The sequence below is a fragment of the Microcaecilia unicolor genome, chromosome 1, assembly GCF_901765095.1.
Source record: "Microcaecilia unicolor chromosome 1, aMicUni1.1, whole genome shotgun sequence".
Taxonomy (NCBI): domain Eukaryota; kingdom Metazoa; phylum Chordata; class Amphibia; order Gymnophiona; family Siphonopidae; genus Microcaecilia; species Microcaecilia unicolor.
The window spans coordinates 516,511,832-516,534,009 of NC_044031.1; the positions used below are offsets into that span (position 1 = coordinate 516,511,832).

The window sequence follows — 22,178 nt, forward strand, 5'->3', positions numbered from 1 at the left end:
TGTGGGAAATCTCTATCTATCTTATCTATCTATCTAATCATCCCCTCCCACCACCTAAACACACTCAGAGTACTTTTTTAAAGCAGGTATCCATTTCTTAACCACCAAGCAGGGACAAATAATCAAATCTACTTTTATAACTTCTATGTTACTTTACATAGGTAAAATCTGTGAAGATGCCGTCATTTTCTTTTAACTGTAGTTGTTTTATTTGTTAAGGCTGCCATGAAGGTGGTGCAGACTAAGAGGAAGAGTGGAAGAATATCTGAAGCCTGGGAAAATGGCAGTGAAATTAATTTCAGTCCAATGGAAAGGTCTGTAATCAACTAGCTGGGATACCAACAACTATGCCAGGGTTTTCATTCAAGTACTTAGTTCTAAGTCATAAAGATTGTATGGACTGAAAAATTACAAAGTGAGTTTTGACTTAAAAAATAATAATAATTTAAACCGAATCCCCTTGGAACATAATAATACAACTCACAATTCAGTTTTTCCAATTTCTTTTAGAGGTTCATTGGCAGTGAGCGACGGCCATACTGCTGGATCCTCTCACCACTTGTCAAAGAGCTCTTCAGAACTTTATAAGAAATGGTTTTAATTTATATGGGGTCTTGCATAGGCAGCCCATATAAGAAGCTTGGGGAGGCTAAGCCACCCAGTCTCGACTTTGATCATTCTGAGTCAAACTTGTAGGCAACAGTGCTATTTGCCTTGACTGCCAGTCCGAGTTGGAGTCGGGGCAAAATAGTGCCCTGGCCGTCAAGCCAATATCTTTCTCTCTTCCCCTCCTGTTGCCACCACTTCACTTCCTAGGACCTGTAGCAGGCAGCAAAATTTGAGTACCTTGAAGTTTTATATCCCTAGTGTTCCTTTCCCCCCTCCAAGCCAGCATATGTCTTCCATCACCCTACTCACTGTGTCCATCCCCTCAAGTTACCATATCCCCCCCCCCCCCCCCACGCTTCCCACATTTCCTTTTTCTCTCGCCTCGCTGTCACCCCTGTCACTACTGCTTCTTGGGACCTGTGGCAACAGCAAAAAAAGGCATAGGGCCCTTGAATACCTCAAAGCTGCTGATGGCTCTGCCAGTCCCACCTCTCTGATATGACTCCCTGTTTCTGAGGGCAGGATGGGCAGAATCATCAGCAGGGGATAGGAGGACACTGGAAGGTAAATAGGGGTGACAAGGGATAATACTGGCTTTGGGGTGGGGAAAAGAAGGCTATGGATACAAACGGAGGATATTGAGGGGGCAAGGGTAATGAGAGATGGATGACAGGAGTAGAAAGACAGGAAATTCTAGACAGGGGAGCGAAAGAAGAGATATATTGGTCATGGAGGGGGAATAGGAAAAAACGGGAGATGCTGGAAATGAGTGAGGGGTTAAGGAGACAAAAGGGAGGTGCTTATAATATGAACTAGAAATAATGATGTGCTTTTCTTATAGATGGATCATTTTCAATTTTGTCATTCTTACTGATCTTTATTGTACATAGAATAGTTATAATAAAATGTAAGAAAAAACAGGGGGATACGTTAGACATGGAGGAAGCAGGCAGACAGAAGGAAGGTGCTGGATACAAGGAGGAGTAGGGAGTTGGGGTGATGCTGGAGAGAGGGCAGGGGAGAGAAAGAGAGGAGATGCTGGAAGGAAGAGGGGAGATTAGTGAAAGATGGGCAATAAGAGGAAGGGGAGGGCCACGGTGCAGGAAAGATGGAAAGCTGTAGGTAGAAGCAGTGGAAAGAGATCTTGAGTAATAGGCAGAAAAATGGAAGAAAGCTGAAAGGAAAAGATCAATGTCTAAGATTGGTGGCGGGGAAGAAGACAGGAGGAGAGAGAGAAATGTTAAATGGACAGGAAACCCTAGAAAGAGAGTTAAGAGAAGACAGAGGAAAGCAGAAACCAGAGATTAGGAGTAACACAATCAGAAAAATAAAATGATGGGACAACAAAAGTAGAAAAAAGAGCATTTTAAATTTAGTGATGGGAATATCTCAATACAAAGTATGGAATAGTATACTACTTTCAATTTCAACACAATAAGTAATAAAACATTTTAATTGATAGTGAAGGGTAAAGCAAAGGTGGAACATATAGATAGGTAAAACAGTAAGAAGAGTTAAAAAGTAAGGTGACTGATTTAAGGAAAGTTCTACATGAGGTCAGAGAGATGGTTAAATATTATCTGAACTAGGGTAGGAGTTGATAAACATGTCCTGCTGCAGTATGTGCAGTCCGAGTCACTTCTTGTGTGTGTGTGAATCAGACTAAACAAGTTAGTTACTTCTTCCATTAAAGGCCTGGTTGAAGAGCCAAGCTTTCACCTGCTTCCTGAAGTAGAGATAGTCTTGTGTTAAGCGGAGCCTTTCAGTCAGTGCATTCCAGAGTATGGGGGCTACTCCGGAATAGGCTCGCTTTCGGGTATCATATAGTGTAATGTGTTTTGGAGAGGGTGTGTTTAGTGATAGTCCTTGAGGGAACTTAGTGTCCTTGGCGGTGTTTAGAGGATCATCCTATTCTTCAGGTACTCAGGGTTTCCTTTGAGGGCCTTGAAGATCAGACATCAGTTTTTTTAATTTAGCCCTGTATTGTACTGTAACCAATGAAGTTTTTGCAAAAATGGTGTGATGTCACGTCGCTTGCAACCTTCTATGAGCCTTGCTTCTGCATTCTGAATCAATTGGAGCTGGTGCAGGCCATTTGTAGTCAGACCACTGTATAGTGCATTGCAGTAATCCATTCTTGATGTTAAAAAGGCTTGCACAACTGGGATAAGATTTACCTTCTCGATGTAAGGAGAGAGGCAGCGTAGCTATCACAAATAGTAGAAGCAGCTCTTGAAGGTTGATTGGATTTGGGAAGTCAAAGTAAGTGTTGAATCTAACTATATTCCAAGGTTCCTGACTTGTGATTTCATGGGGAGTTCGTACTTCCTAAAAGGGATTTTGATGTTGGATATGTATCCACTTGTGTTAGGGACCCAGAGAAGCTTGATTTACTTGGCTTCAGGCAAAGTTTGTTGTGTTTAGCCCATTCTTGAAATGATGTTAGACAGGTAATCAGTTTATTCAAGGCTGTAGGCAAGTCAGGTTCAATGGGTATGAGTAGCTGCACATAATCCGTATAGATGTAGAACTGAGTGGCCATTGACTAAATCAACCCAGCTAGTGGCTTGAGGTAGATATTGAATAGAATGGGTGACAGTATTGATCCTTGTGGTACCCTGCAGGTTAGTGTCCATGGTGGTAATGAGGTGCTGCCAAACATTATGGATTGTTGTCTGTCTGATAGGATCTAAACCAGGCAAGTACTGTTCCATTGATACTTTGTTTGTCAGTCATGCTAGCATGATATCATGATTCACAGTGTCAAAAGCTGCTGAGAAATCTAGCAGGAATAACATTGAGGTGAATCCCTTGTCTCGGTTTCTGTGAATATCATCTAGTAGGGATACAATGACTGTTTCTGTTCCATAACTGGGTCTGAATCCAGATTGACATGGATCTAGCCAGTTTTCTTCTAGCCAATCATTAAGTTGAACACACTGTTCTATGAGTTTCCCTAGAAATGGGATGTTGGATACTGGCTGGTAACTTTCAAGTCTGTCCTGGTCAAGGTTGTTTTTCTTTAGCAAAGGGCAAATCACTGCCCTTTTTAATGCTGTTGGTAGTTGCCATTTAGAAAGACAGATGTTCACAATTTTTGTGGCGCCTTCTATAAGGCCCATACTTGCCTGCTGCACTATCTTTGATAGGCCGGGTCAAGGAAGCAGTTAGGTGATCGAAGGTCTCTTGGATTTTGTCAATACTCTCCTCTGTCATTGTGTTAAAAGTGTTCCATCTGTCTCTGTGAGGAGGGGGGTGTGTGGGATTGCCTGTAAATCCTGGTGAAGATTTTTAATTTTGTTGGCAAAGTATGCAGCAAAATCATTGCAATTCAGTTTAGACTGGGCAGACCGGTTCTGTTGTGGGGGTTGCAGTAGGCTGTTTACTATATGACCACTGCTTGGTTGAATTGTCAGTCTGTGCAATGCATTGAGAGAAATACTGGTTTGTTTGTTTTTGGTTGCTGTTAAGACTAGGCGGTACTTTGCCATGTACTTCCTAAAGTTTAGCGTGTCTTCATCCAGACGAAATTTACGCCATCTCCTTTCCAGTTTCCAGCCTTTGCGTTTAAGGATCCAAAGTTCTGCAGAAAACCAAGGTGAGCATTTGTGAGTGGGGGCATAAGACCTTTTTAGTGGTGTCATTTTCTCTAAGGTCTTACCTAAGTGTGTATTTCAGATGTCAACTTGTTCTGACACTGTTGTTGTCTTTTCATCCACATAGGGATAGGATAGTCCAAGGCCTATAAGAAACTCTCAGTGGTCAGCTTTTTTTTTTTTTTTTTTTCTCTCTGATCTCTTTTCCAAACTCTGGAGGTGCCATTTGTTTCAGGTGTCAATTAGTCAATTTCTAATTTAGAAAAACTATGTTTGGTGAAAAACACACATCTAAAATATAAACAAATAAAACACAACACAACTGAAATTCTAAGGTCGGGTCCGTGAGAGTGAGAGAGATATCCAATATTGTTTCTGTCAATGCCAAATGAGAATCCAAATCACCTTGAAAATCATCGGGTACCTGTTCAGTTATCAGCCCTGCATGAATTCATGACCATATTCCATGCAGTGGCTGACCATAGGAGATGATTTCACTGTCTTTTTACCTGCTCCGATGTTCAGTTAATCTTTGTCTAATGGTTCTGCTCGTACACCCCACATAGGTTTTAGAACAGGGACAGATGATATAAACTACATATGTAGAAGGCAGTCGGTGTTAGTTTTCAAGTTGTAATTTTTCAAAGTGCCCAGATGTTGGCAGGCATTAGTGTGTTATTTGTTATATTTAGACGTGTGTTTTTCAGCAAACATAGTTTTTTCTAAAATAGAGATTGACTCTTTAATTGTGATAAATTATCTCTCTCAAAGGGAATTTCAGCTGGTATTGATTTGTTTTCAGGTGGTCACTTAGGGAGAATTTAATTAGAAAATGGTCTGAACACAATAGGGGTGTATTTCGATACTGTTATCCAGAATTCTGGGATATACACCCCTTTTGTACAATACCAGGTCTAGTATGTGACCCTTCGTGGGTTGGAGAATTGATGACCTGTGTAAATCCTAGTGCTGTCATCGTGTCAGAAAGGTAATTGTGGTGCTATCTGGGGTTCGATGTGTAGATTGAAGTCTCCCATGATCACCAGCCTAGGGTAATTCAGGGTCACTTGAGTGATCAGGTCTAGGAGTTCTTGCACAGATAATGTGTTGTTATGAGGTGCTTGTTATACCATGAGCAGCAGCTCTTCAAGTTGGATTAAAAGAGATTCTGATTCATGTAGCTGGGGGATGGATTTTCTGCGCAGTTTGTATCCCGAATCAAGACTTCTACTCCTCCACCCCATCTTCCTGGTCTTGGTTGATGTTGAAACCTGTTGGGCATAGTTCAGCCAATGGTAAACCCCCACTTTCATCTAGCCAGGTTTCACTTATTCCTAAAATGTCTCGCCCAAATCTTCCTCAGTGAAGACCAAAGCAAATAATTCATTTAATCTCTGTTATGGCTTTGTCTTCCCTGATTGCTCCTTTTACCCTTGGTCATCTAGCGGTCGAACCAATTGTTTTGCCGGCTTCCTGCATAGGTGTTTTTGCCTTCAACGCAATCTTTTTTTCAAAGTCCCTGTTTGCCTTCCTTATCAGCGCTTTGCATTTGACTTGACATTCCTTATGCTTTTTCTTATTATTTTCAGTCGATTCCTTCTTCCATTTTCTGAAGGATTTTCTTTTAGCTCTAATAGCTTCCTTCACCTCACTTTTAACCATGCCGGCTGTCGTTTGATCTTCCTCCCTTCTTTTTGAATACACGTAATATATTTGTCTGGGCTTCCTGGATGGTATTTTTAAACAGCATCCACGCCTGATATAAATTTTGACCCTCGCAGCTGCTTTATTTTCTTACGTTCTTCTCATTTTATCATAGTCTCCTTTTTGAAAGTTAACGCAAACGTATTGGATTTTCTGTTTATACTTACTCCAAAGCTAATATCAAATCTGATATATTATGATCACTGTTATCAATCAGCCCCATCACCATTACCTCCCGCACCAGATCATATGCTCCACTAAGGACTAGGTCTAGAATTTTTCCTTCTCTTCTCTGCTCCTGTACCAACTGCTCCATAAAGCAGTCCTTGATTTCGTCAAAGAATTTTACCTCCCTAGCATGCCCTGATGTTACATTTACCCAGTCAATATCGGGGTAATTGGAATCACCCATTATTATTGTGTTCCCCAGTTGTTAGCCTCCTTTATTTCTGATAACATTTCTACATCTGTCCATCCTGGCCAGGTGGACAGTAGTATGCTCCAATCACTATCCTCTTCTCCTTCGCACATGGAATTTCAATCCATAGTGATTCCAAGATGTGTTTTGTTTCCTGCAGAATTTCAATCTATTTGATTCAAGGCCCTCCTTAACATGCAATGCTAGCCCTCCACCAATTCGATCCACCTTGTTACTATGATATAATTTGTACCCCAGTATGACAGTGTCCACTGGTTATCCTGGTTCCATCCGGTCTCAGAAATGCCTATTAGAAATATATTGCACTAAATTGCACTAAATGATATAACTCTCCCATCTTATGGCTTAGGCTTCTGGCATTCGCATATAGACATTTCAAACTGTTTGTTGTTCCTATTTACATCATGCTCAGTACTTGACAGTATTAATTTGCAATCTTTTGTCTGATTTTTATTTAAGGACACTTGATCTACTATGGTCTCTTTTGCAACCTCACTATCGGAATACCCTATCTTCCCTGTTTTGATGATATCTTTGAAAAATACCTTTTTCCAAACCATGCACTTTTGAGCGACGTCGGCCTTTCCCAAGTCTCTAGCTAAAAGCTCCTCTATCTCCTTTTTAAATGCCGATGCCAGCAACCTGGTCCTACCCTGGTTAAGGTGCCCATCCTTTCGGAATAGACTCTCCCTTCCCCAGAATGTTGTCCATTCCTAAGAAATCCAAACCCTCCTCCCTGCACCATAGTCTCATCCACACATTGAGACTCCGGAGCTCTGCCTGTCTCTTGGGCCCTGTGCGTGGAACAGGTAGCATTTCAGATAATGCTACCCTAGAGGTTCTGGATTTGAGCTTTCTTACCTAAGAGCCTAAATTTGGCTTCCAGAGGCCTCTCCCCATATTTTCCTATGTCATTGGTACCCACATGTACCAAGACAGTCGGCTCCTCCCGTAAACTATCTAAAATCCTATCTAGGTGACGCTTGAGGTCCACCATCTTTGCACCAGACAGGCAAGTGACCTGGGACCCTCACAGCCAACAGCAACCCAGCTATCTACATGCCTAATAATCGAATCACCAACTACAATAGCAGTCCTAACCCTTCCCACCTTGGCCTAGCCCCTGGAGACATAACCTCTGTTCATTCCCTGGTGTGCTGGTCCTGTCTACAGTATTACTTCCAGCCTTACCAGGGTGATGCTCTCCTTTTAGAAGGCCTCCCTCCTCCAAGGCATCACAGGGGCTTCCAGATTGGAGGTGGGACTTCTTTACAATGTTCCTCTATGTGCCTCTCTGTCTCCCTCAGCTCCTCCAAATCTGCTACTCTACCCTCAGAGAACTGACTCGTTCTCTGAGAGCTAGGAGTTCTTTGCATCGAGCACACACAGTTATTCTAATTAGGATAACAAGGGAGGAGTGCTGTTACAGAGTTTTTAATTACATTTCATTACTTTCTAAGAACAAACACTAAATGAATCACACAATTTAGAATGCTAGTAAAAAAAGGCCCGTTTCTCACACAAATGAAACTGGCGCTAGCAAGGTTATCATGTAATGGTGATTATGTTTTTAAGGGAACCATTAGGAGAAATGTTCTGTCATGATAAGTAATAATTGGGAAGGGTGTATAATGAGTAATATGCTCCAGGGGTATGAGATACGGATTGTTTTATCTGTTTTTTTGTTGTTGTTGTTTTAATCTTTCTTTTTTCGTGATTTTTATTTATAGTATTTTTTAAAAGATAAAGAGTACGCAGACTCCATCCATGTCCAGCATTTCTCCTCTCTTCCCTCCCCTCCATCCATCCATGTCCAGCAACTCTCCATTCTCCCTGCCCTCTCCTCCAACCACCCATATCCAGCAAATTTCCTCTCTCCCCTGCCCTCTCCTCCATCCACCCATATCCAGCAAATTTCCTCTCTCCCCTGCCCTCTCCTCCATCCACCCATATCCAGCAAATTTCCTCTCTCCCCTGCCCTCTCCTCCATCCACCCATATCCAGCAAATTTCCTCTCTCCCCTGCCCTCTCCTCCATCCACCCATATCCAGCAAATTTCCTCTCTCCCCTGCCCTCTCCTCCATCCACCCATATCCAGCAAATTTCCTCTCTCCCCTGCCCCTCCTCCATCCACCCATATCCAGCAAATTTCCTCTCTCCCCTGCCCCCAGTCTTCCATCCATGTCCAGCAATTCTGCTCTCTCCCCTGCCCTCCCCCTCCATCCATCCATGTCCAGCAATTCTGCTCTCTCCCCTGCCCTCCCCCTCCATCCATCCATGTCCAGCAATTCTGCTCTCTCCCCTGCCCTCCCCCTCCATCCATCCATGTCCAGCAATTCTGCTCTCTTTCCCTGCCCTCCCCCTCCATCCATCCATGTCCAGCAATTCTGCTCTCTCCCTTGCCCTCCCCCTCCATCCATCCATGTCCAGCAATTCTGCTCTCTCCCTTGCCCTCCCCTCCTTCCATCCATGTCCAGCAATTCTCCTCTCCCCTCCTGTCCTGTCCAGCGATCTCTTGTCCCCCTGCCTCCTCTCCAATTCCAGCCATCTCTTCTCTTCCCTAGCCCTCCCATCCATGTCCAACGATGCTCCCTGACAGCCCTCCTCTCCGTTTCCCCCCCCCCCCCCCCACACACACACACATTTAACCCTTTTACTTTCAGGCACAGCGACGGCAGTGAAGAGGACAACACAGCTTCTCCCCCTTCACACAGTGTCCCGCCTTCGCGGATGCAGGAAATGCATCATCGCAGAAGGCGGGACACTGTGTGAGAGAAGGGAGAAGCTGGAGGCGGGCCCGCTGTGTTGTCCTCTTCACTGCTGTCGCTGCGCCTGAAAGTAAATGGGTTAAACACACGCAAGGGGGGAGGAACGGAGAGGAGGGCTGTCAATCGGGGAACTGAGGGCGGGAAGGAGTGGAGGGACCGTCCGAGAGCTGCCTGGCTGCTGCGCCAGGCAGCCCTGCGTTTGGGGGGGGGGGGGCAGCAGCCATGGGAAGATCACGGTTGGGCTGGGGAGACTTAGCCTCCCCAAGCCTCTTATACGGGGCGCCTATGACTGTCCTCCCATCCCATCCATGTCCATCAATTCTCCTCTGTCCTGCCCTCCCCTTCCCTTCCTCCCTCCCTCTCCTCAATGTCTCGCGATTCTGTCCTCCTGACATCATCTCGCCTCTAGCGTTCCCTTCCCCCTCATTGTTCTGCCCTCTGACGTCATTACGTTTGTCGCGAGGGCGGGGCAATGAGTGGAATGGATGTTACGAACCCAGGCATCCAGACGTAGAATGTTGGAGGTGCAAATTATTATATTGGATAAGCTAAAGACTTTTTTTTATTTTAGACTAATGTCCTTAATACCTTAGTAAGTTTTAAGTTATTGAAAAACTCAAAAATAGTAAGATTTAGACAGCAGTCCAGCAGCGAGAGAGGTGCTATCCAATCTTTTTGCATTGAGTGCCAGATGTATGATTATCTCCCAGTTGATGAGCAGTTATATGTGTGTGCCCAATAACAAAGAGCGGGTCCGTTTCTTGAGACTAGAGTAGCAGACTTGGAAGAGCTGAGGGAAACAGAGAGGCACATAGAAGAGACCTACATGAATGTTATACAGGAGTTCCCACCTCTAGTCTGGCAGCCCCTGTTCTGCTTTGGGGGAGGCAGGTCTCTTAGAAGGCGAGCGTCACACTGGTGAAGTAGGAGTACTCCTGTAGCCAGGACCTGCCCACTGTCCTCTTGCACCAAGCATATGTCTTCAAATATTTCTGCCCAGGCAGGAAGGGTTAGGACAGCTGTTATAGTTGGTAATTAGATCAATAGGCATTTAGATAGCTGGATGGATGGTGGACGTGAGGATTGCCTGGTCACTTGCCTGCCTGGTGCAAAGGTGGCGGACCTCAAGCATCACCTAGACAGGATCTTAGTGCTGGGGAGAAGCCGGCCATCTTGGTACATGTGGGTACCAATGAAATAGGAAAATGTGAGAGGGAGGTTCTGGCTCTTAGAAAGCTGAAGTCCAGATCCTTCAGGGTAGCATTTTCAGAGATGCTTTCTGTTCCACGCGCAGGACCCAAAAGGCAGGCAATGTGTGGTCGAGACAATGGTGCAGGGATGAGAGATTTAGGTTTGTTAAGAACTGAGCAGCATTGAAAGGGGGGGACTGTTCCGAAAGGATGGGCTCCACCTTAACCAGGATGGAACCAGGCTGCTGGCGCCCGCTTTTAAAAGTAGATGGAGCAGCTTTTAAACTAGAAATGGGGGGGGGGGGGAAGATGACAGTCACCCAGGTGCGCATGGTTCGGTGTGGAGTATCTTTGAAGGATACTATTGAAACAGGATATTTAGGAAAGCCCAGTAGTGAGGTTTCAATAATGCTAAAAGTAAGCCAGGTGTGCTTAATTAGAGAGCAGGATAAAGAATGCACATTTTCCCCTTCGACTTCTAAGTAGTTTGTAGATCAAAGGAAAAAAACACAATTTGAAGTGCCTGTATTCAAATGCTAGAAGCCTAAAAAAATAAGATGGGAGAGTTAGAGTATATAGCACTAAATGATGAGGTAGATATATAATAAGCGTCTCAGAGACTTGGTGGAAAGAGGACACTGTGTTAACAGGATACAAATTATATCGCAAACAGAGGATCAAATTGGAGGTTGGGGTTGCGCTATATGTTAAAGAAGGAATTGAGTTAAATAAAATAAAACATTCCACATGAAACAGATAGAAGTGTGGAATCAGTATGGATAGAAATTCCATGTGTGAAGGGAAGGCATATTCTTGTAGGGCTGTACTACCATCTGCTGGGGCAGAATGAAGAGACAGATGAAGAAATGTTTACAGAAATTAGGAAAGCTGGCAAATTGGGCAACACTATATGGTAATGGGTGATTTCAATTACCCAAATATTGACTGGATAAATGTTACATCAGGGAGTGCCAGGGAGATAGAATTTCTAGCTGTAATAAATGACTGCTTCTTGGAGCAACTGGTCCAGGAACAAACAAGAGGGGGTGATATTTTGTATCTGGTCCTTGGTGGCGTGCATGGCATAGTGCAAGAGGTGGCGGTGTTGGGTCCCCTGGGAAACAGTGATCATAACATGATCAAGTTTGATGTACTATCTGGGATGAACCCGCAAAGGAAATCTACTGTAGCTGCATTTAATGTTCAAAAGGGCAACTATAATAAAATGAGGAAAATGGTTAAAAAGAAACGCAAAGGATCGGCTGCTAAGTTTAGGACATTATTCAAAAATACCATCTTGGAAGCCCAGACCAGATGTGTTTCACATATTTGCAAATGTGGAAAGAGAAAATGACCACCAACATGGTTAAAAAGTGAAGTAAAAAAGGCTATTACACCAAAAGATTGTCCTTCAAAGAATGGAAAAAGGACTCAAATTAAGAAAATAAGAAACAACATAAGCACTGGCAAGTCAGATGCAAAGCATTAATAAAGAAGGCTAAATGAGAATATGAAGAGAAACTTGCTGCAGAGGCTAAAACTCACAGTAACAACTTTTTCAGGTACATCAGAAGCAGAAAGCCTGCAAGGGAATCTGTGGGACCGTTAGATCGTGAAGGAGCAAAAAGGGCACCCAGGGAGTACACGGCCATAGCGGAGAAACTGAATGAATTCTTTGCTTCTGTCTTTACGGAAGAAGATGTAAGAGATCTGCCTGTACCAGAAATGGTTTTCAAGGGTGATGATATGAAGGAACTGAAAGAAATCTCGGTGAACCTGGAAGATGTACTGAGCCAAACTGACAAAGAGTAGTAAATCACCTGGGATGGATGGCATACCCCCAAGGGTACTCAAAAAAAAAACTCGAGCATGATATTGCTGATCTGCTGTTAGTATGTAACCTGTTGTTAAAATTGTCCGTAGAACCTGAAGATTGTAGGGTGGCCAATGTGATGCCGATTTTTAAAAAGGGTTCTAGGGGTGGAGAAAATATTTCTTCACTCAGCGTGTAATTAAACCCTGGAATTTGTTACCAAAGAATGTGGTAAAAGCAGCTAGTTTAGCGGGGTTTAAAAAAGGTTTGGCTAGCTTCCTAAAGTAAAAGTCCATAGTTTCTTGTTAAAGCAAACTTGGGGAAAATCCACTGCTTATTTCTAGAATACTGCCAAACCACTTTGGCCCAACTCTGCTCTCTTTACAAATAGTCCAAACTGATACAAAATAGCAGAGAATGTTGAAGCTTAGCCAGCGGTGGGAGGCAGGGCTGGTGGTTGGGAGGTGGGGATAGTGCTGGGCAGACTTATACGGTCTGTGCCCTGAAAAAGACAGGTACAAATCAAGGTAAGGTATACACAAAAAATGGCACATGTGAGTTTATCTTGTTGGGCAGACTGGGTGGACCGTGCAGGTCTTTTTCTGCTGTCATCTACTATGTTACTATGAGTCAGCTTTATAAATTAACTATGAGACTCATTTTCAAAGCACTTAGCCTCCCAAAGTTCCATAGAAACCTATGGAACTTAGCCTCCCAAAGTGCTTTGGAAAATATGCCTCTATGAGAGGTAGAGTCTCATATGACCAACATGGCTGTTTTCATTTCACTCCACGGTGAATCTGTGCTCATGTATGTTTTTTAAAAATAGACCCGTCCCCCACCTACCTATATCTCTTTCACATGATTCGTGAACATACATATAATTATAACTCCTTAGTTACTTTCAAAATGACTTATTAAGCACACAACACTTATCTGTGCACATTCTCTGCTATTTATATCAGTTTAGACTATTTCTAGAATAAGCAGCATAAAATGTATTGTACTCTTTTGGGATCTTGCCAGGTACTTGTGATCTGGATTTGCCACTGTTGGAAACAGGATGCTGGGCTTGATGGATCTTCGGTGTGTCCCAGTATTTATTTATTGCATTTGTATCCCACATTTTCCCACCTATTTGCAGGCCCAAGTATGGCAATACTTATGTACTTAAGTATAGTTTTGTGTCATCTGCAAATCTAATCACCTCCCTCATCGTTTAATTATTATTAGCATTTGTATAGCTGTACCAGACGCACGCAGCGCTGAACACCTGATACAAAGAGACAGTCCCTGCTCAAAAGAGCTTACAATCTAAATAATACAGACAGACAAGACAGTTACGGGTGATTGACTTCTTAAGTAATTAAATTGCATGCGTAAATCCAGAATACAATCCAAAATACAACTGGATTTGCACGTGCAATTTTGTTTGCCCTATATAGCAGGGGTTGGTTGTTAATTCTGCATGATGACTCTTTGTCCTGAGGTTGGTGGTTATTGCTAGGGATTAGCAATATAGTTGTTCAGTGTATGTGACAGACTTCGTAAAATGTTCAAGTTAAATATGCTGCTCCTTCTAACGTGTTTTGAATGTAATAGAGATATATGGCCTTAGCAAGGTTATACCACTGTACTCAGAATACTGGACATGGTGCTTTCTAATTTGAAGCTTCTCTCTTTGATCATTAATGGCCTGACTAATTCTATTAAAAGAAAAAATAAAATTTTGAAGAGGAACAAGTAGATTTGGCCCCCTTACTCCCCCCAGTGATCACTGACCCCCTTCTCACCTCCCAAGGATGTGGAAGAAACAGTACATACCAGCCTCTATGACATCCTCAGATATTATAGCCAGTCCTGTTGAAGCAGCAAGTATGTCCCTAGAGTAGCCTAGTGGTCTAGTAGGAGTGGGATATGGGCCTAGTGCACTGTAGAAAAGGGGACCTAGGCCCATATCCCACTCTTTGACTGTTACACTTGAGGTGGAATGTATGAGCTTCTCCAAAACTCATCAAAAAACCTACTATACCCACGTATAAGCGATACCTGCAGCTATAAGGTCTATTGTAATGGTGTACAGTTGGGTATAGTATGATTTTGTGGGCTTTGGAGAGCTCACAGTACAAAATAATAAGAGGTTTGCTGTTTTGAAAATTGCTATATTCACCACTTGGATTCTGGATGTTTTGAGCAAACATCCCAAGTCAGATTTAGATGACATATTGAAAATGCCCCTCCACATCCCCTTAAAAAGTTCATGTCATCTAATCTAGACAGTTGTTATAATGGTAACCTGTATGCTGCACTCTATAGAAGGAAAGGGTAGAAAATATGTTTTAAATTAAATAATTAAACATTTTTAAAACTTGGGGTTCCTTTTACTTAGCTGTGGTAACATTAATGCACACAGAGGCCATTTTTACCAGCGCTGTATTGAAATAAATAGAATTTTTAAAACTTTTTTATTAATGGCTGTGTGCTAATGGTGCCGTTAGCATGTGGCCATTTTTAAAAATTACCATGGGAGCACTCACCACCACTTGCTTTATAGACGTAAGGGCTCCCATGTTATCTGCACTAACCAGTTAGTATTTGACAATGTAGATACACTAACTGTTAATTGCAAGAATCACCCACTTTCCGCTCCAACACACCCCCTCAAAAAAATTTAAAAAAAAAAACAAACAGAAAAACTAGCACACACACAAACCAAAATTAATGTGGGACACAGCACATCCCATATTAGGCTTTTTTGTTGTTGTTGTTGTTGTTGTTAAGGTGCATATTAGCACCTAACACAGCTTAGTACAAGGATCCCTTGGTTATTTAAACAGTGGTTGGAACAAATACATTTTAAATATTGAGTGAATCTCTTCATAAAGGTTCTTAATAAATCCCAATAAATAAGTAATTTTTCAGGGTGATGTAAGGTTATATGAGTTGATTATGAATATGAAACTTATATTGCATTGTTAAGTGGTAAGAATGCTTTTGTATTTTAGATCATTGTTTCATATTATGTAAAGCTGCAATTGTTGTATCTGATGTAAACTGCCTGAGACGCCTAAGGGGATGGAAGTGGGTTTTAAATTTATGATTTAGAGGGTCTTTTACTAAAGTGCACTAGCATTCTTAGCTTGCGCTAAGAATCTGCTGGCTCTGAACCCTGAGATGCCCATAGGAATATAATAGGTGTGTCAGGGTTGAGCGACAGCTGATTTTTAGTGCGAGCTGAAAATGCTAGTGCACCTTAGTAAAAGACCCCATAAATGCCGAGTCCATACTATCATCATTTTACAGATATTTGCTGTTTCACTGGTGCATTCTTTCTCAAAAATACATTTGACATTATAAAGAAATATGTCCAACAAAACCAATATACTAACACAAGTTTGGTTTATTTTTCTATCCAGTGAAGACAATGAAATTTCAGTTGCAAATGAAAAAAGTTCTCTAAAGAAAAAAAGAAATACAAATCAGTAAGTCATGTTTGTTTGTCCTGAAATTATAATATATCATGTAGCTATAATTGGGTTATTCTTCCCAATGGGCATTATTTTGCACTTGTCCACATTAAATTTCATCTGCCATTTTTGTATGCCCAGGCTTCCAGCCTCCCATGGTCATCCTGCAGTTTCACACAGCCACATGATGATTTAACAATTTGATTACCTTGCATATTGTTCCTATTTCCAGATCATTTATAATTATGTTAAAAAGCACCAATCCCAGTACATATTCATGTGGCACTCCACTATTCACCTTCCTCTATTGAGAGGACTGGCTATTTAACCCTACCTTCTGTTTTCTCATGAAGAGACTAATGAAATCTGCTGTAGAATATTCAAAGCACTAACTGAAACCAGGCAGGAGGGATTTTTTGCCAGCAGAAGTTGTAAAGCTTTAAAACTTTCTCCCCTCTTTGAAGTGGAATGTTTGTCAGAGGAAGAGCAGTAGGATAATAATAGCAGAACCATGGCAGCACGTCTTGGAGAGGCAGTGATTGATGTCGTTTCAATATAGAACTTATAGTGACATTGCCACTAAATTTATGGTGCTGCTTAAGGATTGTAGCCTAAATGGACAATCAACTCTAGATAAGGATATTATGGTTGGAGAATCGGAGAGGTTATTGTTGATTTAAAGAGTAAAGTACTACATTGGGCAAATTTGAACTCAGCTCAGGCATCTGGTGTGCTTGTTTTAAATGTATGTTTTTTGTAAGATTTTCTATTAATGTTAATAAAGGTATTTTTGTGAATAATTTATCTAAGAGACAATTTTGTAGAGATTAATCACTGTTAATAGTGATCCTTTATTTATAAGCAATAAGTACACATAGGATAAATTTGCACACAATGGATGTAGGGCATGCAAATCTATCTCATGCATATTCATTGTGGGTATCCTGAAAACCTGACTTCACTTGGTGTGTCCTCAGGGCTGGGTTGAGAACCCCTGCTCTACCTCCTTCTTCTTTTGAAATTTATTTTTAGCCTCCATTATCAGGTCCTTGCATCTAATTTGCCAGTGATTATGCTACTTCCTGTTTTCTTCATTTGTATCCTTAGCCTCTTTCACCTTACCTTTAAACTGTGCTCACTGTCGTTGGGCCTTCCTATCTCTTTTTTTGATACTTCGGAAACAGTTGTTCTCTGAGGACAAGCTGGTTTCAATCTTTTCAAAAGTGGGTGATGCTGATCCACGTCACTGGAGGCATTTTGACAAAGCTAAAATTAGAGCTTTGTGGAGCGTGAGCTGTGCGCCACTGCACATGCGCAAGTGCCTTCCTGCCCGTCGCACGAACGCAGTCTCAGTTCTCTTTTTTCCGTGTGAGGAGAAGATGCGCTTTTTATTTTATCCTCTCCTCACTCACCTGGGCTTGAAAGCTTTTTCAGTTCCTTTTGGTTATTTTTTCTTTCTTTTTTCTGCTGGCTCCTTTATTTGGGCATTTTTTTCAAACCTGTCCCTTATTTTCCTTAATTATTTTGCACGGGTTTAAGTTTCCTTCTTTTTTTCTATGTCATTAGGCCTTTTTAGGCCCTGTCTTCGGTTGGGTTCTCCCTCTCTTTCTTTCTGCCTCTTTTTTTTTTTTTTTTTTTTACAGCACCATCGAATCATTTAATTTAACCGACGAGGTTTTCCCGTCCATGTCCACGAAGATTCCCAGTGGCTACAAGTGCTGTACATGGTGCAATCGGACTGTTTCGGGGAAAGACACCCATTCTTGGTGTCTGCAGTGTCTTAGGCCTGACCATAGCCCTGCTAACTGTGTTCTCTGTCTTCGCGTGAAGAGGATGACCCAGGTTTCCCAAGAAGCTTAATGAGAGAGGATTTTTGGAGCCAAGTCTGGTTCCTCAACATCTACATCAAGGACAGAGGCATCGACTCTGAGCATCGCACTGGCTTGGCTGCTTCAAGACCCTTAGACACTGGGAGCAGTGAGACGTCAAGTGGGTCTCCACCTGTCTCATGGTCTCCTGCTATACAGGCCCCCCAGGACCATCCATTGTTGGATCTGACCCTGAGGCGACATGAGGATTCAACCTCATCCTTGTCGGCACCGAGGAGCCTTGGTGACATGCTTCGGGCGAAGACCAAGAAGCATCGTCGTCAGTCACCCCTCGACACATGGTGCCGGGAGCTCCGGGGTATCAAAGTATTCAGCACCCGAGAAGCGTCAATGCCAGGAGGATCGCTCTCCCTCCATACAGGAGATGCTGATGTGCTTGTCTCCAAGCAGCTGAGATCCTGCTCCCCGCATCGACCGCAGCAGTTCTGCTACCTGCACCTTAACCGGCACCCCAGCTTTTCTCAGTGTCTGCCCTCAATGAGCGCATCCAGGCCTTGATGCCAGAGCTGCTGGATGGCCTCCTGCAGAGCTATGCATCAGTATCGGGGGTGCTTGCGCCTGCCATACCTTCTGTTGTAACCCTGCCTGGTCCCCAGCCTGCGGTGCGGCTTCAGACGCCACTTGTGGCCCCAGTATTGACTGCCACCCAAGCTGGCATCTCCTGGATGTCGGTGGAGGAAGCTTCACCGGAGTCGAGACGGGAGCCGACTTCTCGATGCTGCTGTAGAGGGCATGGTTCCTCTGCATTGAGGCAGGTTCGGTCTCGGCAATCCCATAGGGAAATATTATGAGACACCGAGGAGGAACGATCATGGGATTCAGAGGAGGATCCTAAATACTTCTCCTCAGACGAATCTTATAGAATCCCCTCTGAACCCTCCCCTCCACCTGAAAGAAGATGGTCTTCTCCAGAGAGCCTTTCATTTCCATCTTTTGTTAAGGAAATGGCTGATGCCATTCCATTTCCTTTGGAAGTGGAGGATGAGCCCAGGGCCAAGATGTTTGAGGTCCTGGACTACACATCTTCTCCTAAGGAGGCTGTGACTGCCCCTCTCCATGAGGTACTCAAGGAAGTCCTCGTCAGGAACTGGGAGTCCCCCCTGTCGTGCCCAAGAAGATTGACATCCAGTATTGGATCCACAGTGAACCTGGTTTAGTAAGGACTCGGTTGTCTCACAATTCCATGGTGGTGGAGTCCTCTCTCAAAAGAGCCAGGATTACTAGGGACTGTGCCTCGGTGCCCCCAGGCAGAGAAGCTAGAATCCTGGATTCTTTTGGGAGGAAGATGTACCAGGCTTCAATACTCATTTTCCGTATACCATCCTACTAGCTCTTCACGAGTGTCTATTGGCGAAACTCGGTGTGACAGCTGTTGGACTTGGTAGATATGCTGTCTCCTGAGCAGACTGAGCCTTTTTGCCAGTTGGTCAAGCAGCAGAAGGTGTGTTGAAAATTCTTCAACACTTTTGATGTAGCATCCAGGATCTCTGCTCCAAGTATAGCAATTCGTAGACTCTTATGGCTGCGTGTTTCTGACTTGGAACACTGTTCAGCAGAGGTTAGCAAGTGCTTCTTACCGAGGGGATAACCTTTTTGGAGAGAAGGTTGAGGAGGTCGCTGACCAAATCAAGAAGCATACTGAAACAATCTCTTCTCTCTCCCGCCGGGCGCCTTCTGCATCTACCTCCTCAGCTAGGAGGACTTGTGGCAAGCCAAGGAGCGGCCCCTACTACTGTTCTAGGCGTAGGTACAATCCTTCAGCTCGCCAGCCTACTGGGGCTTAGCCCCAGTGCACTCGTTCATGTCAACAGCGTGCACCTAAGGCCCCTGCTGCTCCTCGGTCAAAGCAGGAGATGAACGTTTGGCTGGCTGCAGCAGAGCATAGCCGAGGTAAAAGTTCTGTCCCGGACGTCTGGCTAGTTGGGCGGGAGGCTAAAATTTTTTCACTAAAGGTGGCCTCTTATAACCTCCAACCGATGGGTTCTTCAAATAGTCCATCTCTGATATGCCCTTAATTGGCATCTCAGACCTCCAAATTGCCCCCAGAGAACTCATTCATTCAGCTCTCAGCACAGTCAGGTACTTGCAGAGGAACTCTCGCCCTTCCAAAGGTCCATGCGGTCGAATCCGTTCCACCAGGGGAAGAAGGGCAGGGATTCTATTCCAGGGACTTGTTGTGCAAAGAAAACAGGTTGGGGGGTGCATCCCATCCTAGACCTAAGGGCTCTGAACCTTCTAGTCCGAGAAAAGTTCAGGATGGTTTCCCTTGGCATCCTTCTCCCAATGATTCACAAAAATGATTGGCTATGCTCTCTGGACTTAAAGGACACATATACTCGCATCCCGATACTTCTAGCCCACCGGAAGTATCTTTGATTTCGGCTGGGAACATATCATTACCACTACTGCGTATTACCTTTTGGCCTCGCGTCAGCTCCCAGAGTTTTCACCAAATGTCTAGCAGTAGTTGCAGCACCGCTACTGAGACTGGGATTGCATGTGTTCACGTATCTCGACAATTGGCTGGTGAAGAGCACCTCAGAAGATGGTGCTCAAAAGAGTCCATGCCGGCGACTATTCGGGTGCTAGAGCTGTTAGGGTTCATTTTAAGCTACCCCAAGTCCCATCTCAGCCCTGTCCAGCGATTGAAGTTGTTAGGAGCCCTGCTCGACACACAGAAGGTTCAAGCCTGCCTCCCGGAGACGAGCGTGGACAATCTTGTCTCACTGGCATCCAAGGTTCGTGCCTCTCGGCAGGTCACAGATGTTGAGATTGCTGGGCCACATGGCTTCCACAGTGTATGTCTTCACATGAGATCAGCTCAATGGACCATGGCTTCTCAGTGGTATCAAGCCACAAGGAGTCTAGAAAATGTCATTCACGTGTCCCCAGAACGTGTATGCTCTCTTCGGTGGTGGACAATTCAATCCACTTTTGATTCTGGGACTTCCATTCCAAATTCCTCAGCCACAAAAAGTGCTGACGACGGATGCATCTCTCCTGGGATGGGGAGCTGATGTAGATGGGCTTCACACTCAAAGAGTTTGGTTCTTCCAGGAAACGAATCTTCAGATCAACCCTCTAAAGCTTCAGGTGATCTGGAATGCTCTAAAGGCTTTCAGAGATCGGCTATCTCACCAAATTGTTCTCATCCAAGCAGACAATCAAGTTGCAATGTATTACACCAAAAAGGAGGGGGGGCACCAGATCACGCCCTCTGTGTCAGATGACTGTCCGGATGTTCCTTCGAGCCACTTATCTGGCAGGCACAAACAATACCCTGGCTGACAGACTGAGCAGGATAAATCAACTGCATGAGTGGTCTCTCAATATGGGCATAGCCCACAAGATTTTCCGAGCGCGGGGCACCCCCTCAGTAGATCTTTTTGCCACTCATATCAATCACAAGGTCCCTCAGTTCTGTTCCAGGCTTCAGGCCCACAGCACACTAGTATCAGATGCCTTCCTCCTCGATTGTAGGACGGGTCTTCTTTATGCTTATCCTCTGATACCTCTAGTGGGAAAGACTTTGTTGAAACTCAAGCAAGACCGTGGAACCATGATTCTGATCGTGCTGTTCTGGCCGCGGAAGATGAGGTTTCCTCTTCTGGAATTATCCTCCGAAGAACCGTGGAGATTGGAGTGTTTTCCAACCCTCATCACGCAGGAAAAAGGGTCACTTCTACACCCCAATTTCCAGTCTCAGACTCTCACAACTTGGATGTTGAGAGCCTAGAATTTGCTTCCTTGGGTCTTTCAGAGGGTGTCTTCTGAGTCTTGCTGGCTTCCAGGTGTTACTCTTTTAAATGGAGCAGGTTTGCTGTCTGGTGTGAGAGCAAGGCCCTAGATCCCCTTACTTGCCCTACAAGGACTGTCCTTTTGTTAAACTGTACAGCGCTGCGTAACCCTAGTAGTGCTCTACAAATGTTAAGTAGTAGTAGTAGTACTCTTTTAAATGGAGCAGGTTTGCTGTCTGGTGTGAGAGCAGGGCCCTAGATCCCCTTACTTGCCCTACACAGACCCTGCTTGAATACCTTCTACACTTGTCAGAGTCTGGTCTCATGACCAACTGCATAAGGGTTCACCTTAGTGCAATTAGTGCTTATTATCAATGTGTAGAAGGTAAGCCCATCTCTGGACAGCCTTTAGTTGTTTGCGTCATAAGAGGTTTGCTTTTGTCAATCCCCCCTGTCGAACCTCCATCAGTGTCATGGGATCTAAACATCGTTCTTACCCAGCTGATGAAAGCTCCTTTTGAGCCACTGAATTTCTGCCATCTGAAGTACTTGACCTGGAAGGTCATTTTCTTGATGGCTGTTACTTCAGCTTGTAGGGTCAATGAGCTTCCAGCCTTAGTAGTGGATGCACCTTATACTAAGTTTCATCACAATATAGTCCTCTGCACGCACCCCAAGTTCCTGCTGAAGGTGATGTCAGAGTTCCATCTGAATCAATCTATTGTCTTGCCAACATTCTTTCCCCAACCTCATGCCCATCCTGGTGAAACCAGCTTGCAGACCTTGGATTCCAAGAGAGCATTGGCCTACTACATGGAGCAGACAAGACCCCAAAGACAGTCCGCCCCAATTTTTGTTTCTTTTGATTTCAACAGGATGGGAGTCGCCATTGGGAAATGCACAATTTTAATTTGACTAGTAGATTGCATTTCCTTCACTTATGCCCAAGCTGGGCTGGCCTTGGAG

At 43.9% G+C, this 22,178-nt stretch overlaps 1 protein-coding gene across 1 annotated transcript in view; it reads left to right on the forward strand.

Annotated features, from left to right (window-relative positions):
• TERF1 (telomeric repeat binding factor 1) overlaps positions 1-22,178 on the forward strand; it is a 127,901-nt gene that overhangs the window by 66,473 nt on the left and 39,250 nt on the right. The window contains exons 10-11 of the mRNA XM_030189658.1: positions 203-314; positions 15,536-15,601. Coding sequence (XP_030045518.1) covers positions 203-314; positions 15,536-15,601 — 178 coding nt within the window. The remainder of the gene's footprint in view (positions 1-202; positions 315-15,535; positions 15,602-22,178) is intronic.